Here is a 10,000-nt window from a genome sequence, read left to right as displayed (position 1 = left end):
ATGTGTGAGTATGTGGGTGTGATTGCGTGGGTGTGTGTGTGGTTATGTGTGTGTGTGTGTGTGTGTGTGTTTGAAGGGGGAGGGGGTGTACAGATGCATGTGCCTATCATGCATATGCCTGCAAACGCAAATACATGCCTATGCATGAGGATGCACATGTACAACTCACATCACACACATGTGCATGCACACACACACACATACACACACACAAACACACGCGCACGTGCGTGCATGCACGCACGCACGCACGCATGCACGCGCGCACGCACACACACAGACACACACACACACACACACACACACACACACACACACACATACACACATGCATGAGTGCATATACACAGATGCATACACAGATATTGGATTGCATGCACTTTACCCTCATCCCACTCTGCTTTCAGACATTTTTGGTGTGAATGTGTCCCTAACATTGAGATATTGTGTTTTATGTCATTATTTGATGATGGGGGGATGATGAAGAAGCTGCTGTTAGGGTCCATGTAGGTTTAGGACTACTTGACAGGGCTGTTCTCTCATGGTAAACCCTGGCATCAACCAGGCTGAGACAGACACACACCTGCATTGTTGTACAGCTTCCTGATTGTTCTTTTGGTTGGTTGCTGGATATTTCTGACTTTTCACAACACACCAAACCTTGACACGGATTGATGGATGTTTAGCATATGTTTGTATCTTCTGCATGCATTCACATACCTACAATTAAAGGGGGTTCAGGTATAAGCAGGTCTGCACATCTGTTGACCAGGTAGGTGGGAAACATCTCACCCATTTCATTGGAGGCACATGGACACACAGTCACAGACATAGAGAAACAGACACAGATCTCACGTGTACATGAACACACGCACGCACGCACGCGTGCACACACACGCACACATCTCACCCATTTCATTGGAGGCACATGGACACACAGTTACAGACATAGAGAAACAGACACAGATCTCACATGTACATGAACACACGCACGCGTGCACACACACGCACACACACTGTGACGAGCCATGAAAAACAGTTGAAGAACTTTACACACAACATGAAGGGTTAACAGTATTGGTTGCACTTTTGTTTTCTTTTTTTCCTTTGACGTTTTCTTGTTAACATTCATGTGTTTTAGATGTATGATTTTATCCTGTCCCGTTTGGCCTAATCACTATGTGTCTGCATGCATGTTGCAGTTCATGCATTCATCCATTGGTTCATTCATGAGTGTATGTATTGGTATAGGTTGTGTGGGTGTGTCTCTGTGTGTGACTGTGTGTTTTAAGTCATGTTTTCTTTTGTAATCAATGAACAAATGACAGGTAGCCAAAACAAGGTAATAATTGAAACAAGGGCCAGTCCCTGGATGTTTTTGAGAGAAGACAGCTTTTACTACTTAAATACATATAGATCTAAGACTTCACATGTGTGTTTTCTGTGTATTTGTGTGAATCTCTTTCCAGTCTTAGTCACTCATACACTCTTCATTAAACACTATTGTTATGTCTCTTCCCCATGACAGGTCACCATGGCAACCAACGGAGCACTGCCGAGCAAGAAGAAGACCATCAAGATGCAGACCAGGTTGTCGATCACGGAAGATGACGGCAAGGTTCTGGGACGAACCACCAACCTGCGGCGTGAGAAGACAGCGTCCATGGACCAGATCCACACGCTGAAGCTGAAAACACACAACAGTGCCTGGACCCCCATCGTCCACAAACCCTCCAACGAACAGGTGAGTGTGGTTGGATAGTTGTATGATAACAATAATGATAATGATCATAATGATATGATTATGATTGTTATTATTATGATTATCATCATTATTGTTGTTGTTATTATTATTGTTGTTATCATTATCACTATCGTTATTATTATAGTTATTAACAATTATGATGATGGTGGTGATAATGGTAATGATGATACAGGTGAGTTTCGGTTGATAATAACAATACTACTTCTACTACCGCTACTACTGATAATAATGGTGATGCAGTTGCTGCTGCTGATGATGTTGATAATAATGATAATGATAAAAGTATTTATATAGAGCTGAATCATGCACAGAGGAGACAGATCAAAGCACTTGTGCGTCAGTTAATCGCTTGTATGCATAAAACTATTTCAGAGGTACGAAAGGCAAAACTGATAAATACATGTAGAAAGAAAGCTGGAGAAACTGAAAGAGGGAGGGGAACGGGAGAGAGATAAGTTAGATATTGGTCATGTTTCATGCAGGATGTTGTGTTTGCTTGTGTTTTGACCTGTGTGTGCATCTTGATCCTGGATGAGTGAGTGTATTTGTTTGGACGTGTGTGTGTGTGTGTGTGTGTGTGTGTGTGTGTGTGTCTGTGTGCATATATGAGAGGAGTTGAGGAACCGTACCCAGGAATCAAATGGATATGTAGATGTGAGGAGATCCTGTCTTTCTCTTCCTTGCTTTTGTGACGGAGGGTTTACAGTGTTTGTTGGCCACCCTTTCTAACTGGAGATGTGGTGTGGTTTATATGGATCGGTTCGCATGCTTTGACACTACCTTGAAACTGAAACTGAAACTGATACGCTTTCCTAGGGTAGACACTACCTTGAAACTGAAACTGAAACTGATACGCTTTCCTAGGATCATGTGTTGGTCATGCATCTGCTCCTTGTTGTTTTGTTCAAACCAGATGTGGTGTAGCATCTGTGGATTAGTCCACATGCTTTGATGCCTGCTTGAAACCATGTGTTATATGTTTACATGTGGAACTCAATAGATATGTGTGTGTGTGTGTGAGGGGGGGGAGGAGGGGAGGGGGCGGGAGAAGGGGGAGAGGTCTGTGAAAGTGGGCAGAGAGGTGAGGAAGCATGTCTGTTTTTACTTGATATGAAACAAGAAGAGACACTGGGTTTTTTTTGGTTTTTTTGTGTGTGTGTTTTTTTTTTATAGACCATGAAGGCAATGTGTTCATGAGGAACCAAGTCAGCACTACATCAGTCTAATCTGACAGTAAATAGCTACTGTTCTGTCTGAGAAATTTAGAATGTGCTTATCTGTTTGTTTTGAAATATTTTATTTTTGTTTCAGATTTTCAAAGAGAGGAGGGATCTTGTATCTCACTGGGTGAGAAAGTGTTTCTTACTTTTGATTTTTTCATATTAACATGATCCAGAAATTAATTGTTATTTCAGGAGCACAGTAGATCTGTTTCTTGAGACAGAAAAAGTTTTTGTTTTTTGGATTTATGGAAGTTCTTGAGAATCAGCTGGAACAATAATGTATGCAGGCCAGATGTGTTCAATGTTGTTTCTGTTTATATTTGAACAACCGGAATAATAATACTTCCAGTCCTGTGTTCAGTAATGTTTCTGTTACTTTTTTTAAAAACAGGAACAATGATATATCTAGTCAGTGGTGTTCAGTAATGTTTCTGTTAATCTTTTAACAGATTGAACAATAACATAGGCAGGCCAGTAGCTATCAGCTTTTTTCCCCCAGTTCATTATTTCTGTTAATTTTTGAAGAAATGGAACGATAACATAGGCAGGCCAGTAGCTATCAGCTTTTTTCCCCCAGTTCATTATTTCTGTTAATTTTTGAAGAAATGGAACGATAACATAGGCAGGCCAGTAGTTATCAGCTGTTTACCCATGTTCATTATTTCTGTTAATTTTTGAACAAATGGAACGATAACATAGACAGGCCAGTAGTTATCAGCTGTTTACCCATGTTCATTATTTCTGTTAATTTTTGAACAAATGGAACGATAACATACGCAGGCCAGTAGTTATCAGCTTTTTTTTAGCCTGTTCATTATTTCTGTTACTTTTTGAACAAATGAAACAATAACACAAGCAGGCCAGTAGTGCTCAGCTTTTTTTATCTGTTCATTATTTTGCCCAGTTTGACCTGTGGACCGACTCGCAGCGCAAACGCTTCCTGGACGTGGTATTCAGGCAGTGCACACGCTCGCAGAACAAGTTTGTCCAGGACTGGTTCCGAGAGCGTGTTCCCATGCAGCACCTGGACTTTGCCACCGTCCTGCCCCGCTTCCTGGCGCTCTACATCTTCTCCTTCCTGGAGCCCAAGACTCTGTGCAGGTGTGCTCAGGTGTCATGGAACTGGAAGTTCTTGTCGGAACAGGTGAGTGTATAATATCTTAATCTTAAAAAGAGAAAAAAAAAAGCTTTCAATGACCATCTTTAGTCTTGAGACAGTCTGTCTGTCTGTCTGTCTGTCTGTTTCTCTCTCTCTCTCTCTCTCTCTCTCTCTTTCTCTCCTATCTGTCAACCTGTGTGTGTGTGTGTGTGTGTGTGTGTGTGTGTGATTGTGTGTTGTGAGAGTGTGTGTGTGAAGGGGGAGGGGGGTTGTGTGTGTGTGTTGTGAGAATGTGTGTGATGGGGGTGGGGGGTATTATTATTGTGGTTGTGTTGTTGTTGTTATTATTATTATTGTTATCATTATTATTATCATCATCATCATCATCGTCATCATCATCATCATCATCATCATCATCATCATCATCATCATCATTATTATTATCAAAACTGCATATAGCCCAGGCACCCACATCAAGGCAGAAGACTGTCAAACAATGCTGATCCCATAGAACCTGAAAAAACAGAACTTTTGGAAAAGAAAATCAGGCACAAGTACAGCCACATTTATTCATATAAATCTAGGTCATGCATCTGACATTGACCAACCTGTCAATTTTTTCACCAGAGGATGAAAAAACAAAAGTAATCTTAACACAAAGAATACTTTACACATTAGACAAAATCATATGCGTTAACAATCAGTCAAAACCAAGGCTTCTGGCCTGGTGAAGAGTGTTATGTTTGTGAAACATGTTGTTGTGGTTGCTTTCAGGATGATGTGTGGATGCCTAAGTGTCTACGCTACGGGTGGTTCCTGCCCTACACTCCGGCGGACAACGAGTACGGAGCATGGAAACGTCACTATGTCGCTTGCATTCACACCCTGGACTCTATGGCAGGCAGTCGCAGGGTAGGTGTTCTGTCGATCTGAATGTCTGTGTTTGTGTGTGTGTGTGTGTGTGTGTGTGTGTGGAGGAGTGCTATGGGGATTGGAGGGTGAGAGGTGCATTAGTGTTTGTGTGTTGGCATATTTGTGTGTGTGTGTGTGTGTGTGTGTAGAGGGGGATGTCTACAAGTGCTATGGTGACCCAGTGGTAATGCGTCCGCCTTGGAAGCAAGAGAATCTGTATGCACTAGACTGAATCTCACACTCGCCAGAATTTTCTCCCCTTCCACTAGATGTGTGATGATGATGTAGCTTGATGTATAATGGTGATCAAGCTGTAGAACTCAAAAACTTTTTTTCTGAATTCTTCAAAATAATTACTTCTGTTTTAACTAAATTTCTCCATTGAAAGATAGGCGACAATGCAAAACAAACAATCAAAATCTCCTGTGCATTTATTGGATGTCAGGGTTTTTTAATAGCTTGAGTGAATCAGTTTGTTTTGATTGGATTGTTTATATTTTCATGATGTTATTGCCGGAGAGGTCATAATTTTTTATATTTTATATTTGTTGAGTTCCTGTACCTTAATCTATGCCAGATGTATGGTTTGACGTACATGCTTGGAGATGCATGGAAAATGAAATGTAACTATACATATATCTTTTTAATGTATTCTAGTAGTAGTTGTTGTAGTAGTAGTAGTAATGTTGTCATTGTTGTTATTGTTATTATTATTATTACCAGTCTTCTTCTTCTTCTTGTTTTTATTATGATTATTTTTAGATGCAGGGTAAATGCTGTGTAAATGCTTTTGATATTGTTATCATTTTTATTATTATAAATGCTATCATTATTGTCATCATTTTGATATCATTATCATTATCATATTCAACATCATTATTGTACCTTGTTGTTTCAGCCCAAACCCCCTCCACCTGGTTATCCGGAGAACATGCAGCAAACTCAGGTCTCCCTCAAGTCCGCTCGTCTGTCACGCAGCGACAGTCGTATGTACTTCTTCTTCATTTTGCTGAGTGTCATTTACTCTAGATGTAGTCAACTTGTCTGTCACGCAGCGACAGTAGTATGTACTTCTTCTTCATTTTGCTGAGTGTCATTTACTCTAGATGTAGTCAACTCTGTCACGCAGCGACAGTCGTATGTACTTCTTCATCCAACTGTGTGTCATTTACTCTAGATGTAGTCAGTTCATCAGTCATGCAGTGACAGTTGTATTAACTTCTATTTCTTCATCTGACTGTGTGTGTCTTCCAGCAACAGTAGTATGTACCTCTTCATCTGACGTTGTGTGTCTTCCAGCAACAGTAGTATGTACATCTTCATCTGACGTTGTGTGTCTTCTAGCAACAGTAGTATGTACATCTTCATCTGACATTATGTGTCTTCCAGCAACAGTAGTATGTACATCTTCATCTGACATTATGTGTCTTCCAGCAACAGTAGTATGTACATCTTCATCTGACGTTGTGTGTCTTCTAGCAACAGTAGTATGTACATCTTCATCTGACATTATGTGTCTTCCAGCAACAGTAGTATGTACATCTTCATCTGACATTGTGTGTCTTCCAGCAACAGTAGTATGTACATCTTCATCTGACGTTGTGTGTCTTCCAGCAACAGTAGTATGTACATCTTCATCTGACATTGTGTGTCTTCCAGCAACAGTAGTATGTACATCTTCATCTGACATTGTGTCATTTGCTGTGGATGTTTTCAGCAGTCATGGATTGGTTATAAACATCTCTTTATTCGTATTCAGTGCTAGCTATAAACTACAAACATAGTTTTATGATATAAAGTTAACTACATGTTTCAAGCAGTGATGAGGCATTGCAGAAATGTTTTGTGAGTCACGTTAATGAGTTCATCAAGTTTGCATTTAATTCATTGATCCACTTTTCATTTCATTTTCATTTTCCCCAATTGTTTATCTTAATATAAACATGGTTGAGAAAAAAAGTCATTCCAAAGAATATGACATTGAATTTTAGAGATTTCGTGTTGCTGTTGTAAAATATCAGGGATCTCTTGGAGCTGTTGTATTGTCTTGTGTGAAAGGAAAAATCATTGTTCAGTTCCTTTATTTCCTCAGCCTTCTTCTTGATTGATTGATTGATGTAAATACTTATATAGCACCTATCTATCCTCAGTCAGAGACCAAGCTCTAAGCACTTTTCAAACACAGAGTTATTTACAAAACAGGCTGCCTACCTGTGTAGAGCCGACTTCTTTTCCTTTCTTCTTCTTTTTCTTCTTCTCCCCCTCTTCCTCCTCCTCCTCCTCTTTTTCTCTTCTTCTTCCTCTTCTTTATTTTCCAGTATTTGACTCATTCAGACAGGTAACTGCTGCAGAAGTCTGGGCAGGTAACAGTGAGAACAGTATGTACGGCGGGTTGTTGTAGGTATCAGTTGCTTGGAGCGACGCTCCGATGGCTCGCCCTCAGTGTGGAACACACCACCCTCCTTACAACACGTCACCCAGGCCCAGATTGTAACCACCCAGCTAGAAATACAGATCTGTGGTAAAGAGTAAACGATGTTCAGGGGGAACAAATCTTGCTGATTTGAAGTGAAGCAATGCAAAGGGGGTGGATCATCCTGAGGTGGAAAAAGAAAAAAGAAAATCGTTGATTGGTGGTGGAAAGAACTTATGCAAGGCCAGAGAACAGTTTTGATCATATTGTGATGTGTAAACAAGAGAGGCATGGCTTTCAAGATTCATGTAGTAAGAGACCCACTTAACCTAACAAAGGAATCGTGTAAATAAAAGAAATAAAAAAGGAAAAACAAAAGGTTTTTTGTCAAGCTGTATACTATTTTGCCAGATAATGACCTTGACCTATGACCTTACCATGTCACCATCAACAAATGACTTCAAAGGTCTCATATATCTACCTTTTTTTACCAAGTTTGGTTCCTATACTGCTTGTAGTATCTGAGAAAATGCCAGTATTAAAGTTCATCATGGACACACACACACACACACACACACACACACACACACACACACACACACACACACACACACACACACACACACACACACACACACACACACACACACACACAGAGAGAGAGAGAGAGACCTTGCCATTACAAACACTCACTTTGTACTTGTGAGTCAAAAAAGACAGGCATGTATCTTCAGCAAGACTGGCACTTTCCAGGCTGACAGGTCAAGGCTTATGCTGTATTTTTTTTCTGTTTATCTCCTTGTTTGGGGGTATTTTTTCATTTGGTTGTAGTCAGAACTGTTCTCTGGTGAAAGAAGTGGTTGGGTCATGCTTTGTTGTGGTGTTTTGGAAAGGGACAACTAATCGAAACAAAGAAAAAAAGTATAAAAACGTGGTTAGCAACTTCAGTTGTTTATTCATGGCAGTAGTCTGCATGTTGAATCTGGTAAGTGCAGCCCCATCAGTTGTGGACACGTATGCTTGCGCACACACAGACACAAACAAACACAGACACACACAGGCACACAGACAGACACAGACACACAGACACACACACACACACGTTTGGCAGAATTCTATCATCCGACCTTTCGGGAACTAACCGCTTTTGAATTTTTAGGGGAACAGGATACGGACAGGTAAACAAAAACCAAAATACAAACCTCTTGCTGTGTTGGTGATGATTTAACATTTATGTTCTAATGTGTCAGGTGCTAATGACTACAGCTGGAAATAGCACACCACCATGGCCCAATCAGTTAGGTGTAGGACTTGTGATCCAGTGTTGACCAGTGATCAGGGTTCAAGGCCCTGTTTGGGCATGGTGTTGTGTCACTGGGAAAGGCTGGCTACTCTGATTTTCCCCTCTCCACCCACGTGTGAATGGGTACCTGACTTCAGACTGGGGACAGTTAAAACAGGGGAAGGAGAGGCTTTGGCCCTGCCTCCCCATACCCTGCCTGGACACGGTGGAGATGAGTTCACTGCCATGATGGATGTAGGAGGCTGTGGGACATTGAACCTCAATGTTTAACGCCACACACGACCTCTGGTTTGACCTTCTCCACTCCAGTTTCCTCCCTCCCCCATTAGTACAGGTCAGAGGTCAGACAGAAGGCAGTGTGTGGTGGGCTGAGTCCACATTGTAGCCACAGACACCTGACACACTGCAACATTTAAAAAAAGGTCCCTGTCATTGACTGCGGGACTGGGAATATGATGGACCAGACTTGGTGTGTGTGTGTGTGTGGAGGAGGGGGGGGCTTTAGGGATTTTTCTCTTTACATTTCATGGGCCACAACTCCCACATTAACTTGTATCCACGAGCAGGCTTTTTTTTTTTTTATATGTGTGTTTGACTTTGGGTTACCCCGCCTTATTGTTTGAGACAACTCTCATTTCAGGAGTAGCATGCTGGATATGTTCATGTTTCAGTATCTCACAGAACACTGACATGAATAACCAGATCTTTGACAGGCACATTTGATCTTCTGCATGTATATGCACATGAAGGGGGTTCAAGCACTATCAAGTCTGTGTGGATGTTGACCTGGGGGAACAGTGAAGAGATCTCTGCCCTTAACCCTCCAGGCACTGATGACAGGATGAAACCCAGGACCCTCAAATTAAAAGCCGATTGCTCTGACCACTTGGCTGTTGCATTGATCGGATTAAGAGATGAGTGTCCTGACACTGAACTGGTGCAGAGGATAGGACAGCAAACAGTAGACAGACCAACAAACAAACAGAATACCCCCAGAATTCCCTCAGAAACTTCCTGTTTTTTTCCTGGAATGGTCACGTCCATTGTTTTAACACCTGCCTGTTTTTGTGTTGTTGTTGCTTTGTTTTCACTTTGTTTTGGGGACAGCTTGCCTGTGTTTGTTGGTTGGAAGACGGTGGGTTTGGTTCATAGCTGTTGTTAGATAATTGAGGTGACTTTATGTCTGAAGTTTTATGTCTCTCATTAATTGAGATCAGTGCCTGTATATTCCACTCTCAGTTTATCCAGGTTATTTGAATCTGTCACGTTGAATCTGTCACGTTTA

At 41.2% G+C, this 10,000-nt stretch overlaps 1 protein-coding gene across 1 annotated transcript in view; it reads left to right on the top strand.

The window, feature by feature from the left end:
* The window catches only part of LOC143283394 (epithelial cell-transforming sequence 2 oncogene-like), a 54,650-nt gene that overhangs the window by 1,036 nt on the left and 43,614 nt on the right, over positions 1-10,000 (top strand). Inside the window, exons 2-6 of the mRNA XM_076589605.1 lie at positions 1,529-1,744; positions 3,077-3,112; positions 3,893-4,132; positions 4,862-4,999; positions 5,898-5,985. Coding sequence (XP_076445720.1) covers positions 1,535-1,744; positions 3,077-3,112; positions 3,893-4,132; positions 4,862-4,999; positions 5,898-5,985 — 712 coding nt within the window. The 5' untranslated portion in view covers positions 1,529-1,534. The remainder of the gene's footprint in view (positions 1-1,528; positions 1,745-3,076; positions 3,113-3,892; positions 4,133-4,861; positions 5,000-5,897; positions 5,986-10,000) is intronic.

The sequence above is a fragment of the Babylonia areolata genome, chromosome 6 (assembly GCF_041734735.1).
Source record: "Babylonia areolata isolate BAREFJ2019XMU chromosome 6, ASM4173473v1, whole genome shotgun sequence".
NCBI classification, from domain to species: domain Eukaryota; kingdom Metazoa; phylum Mollusca; class Gastropoda; order Neogastropoda; family Buccinidae; genus Babylonia; species Babylonia areolata.
This window is presented reverse-complemented; position numbering and strand designations above follow the sequence as displayed.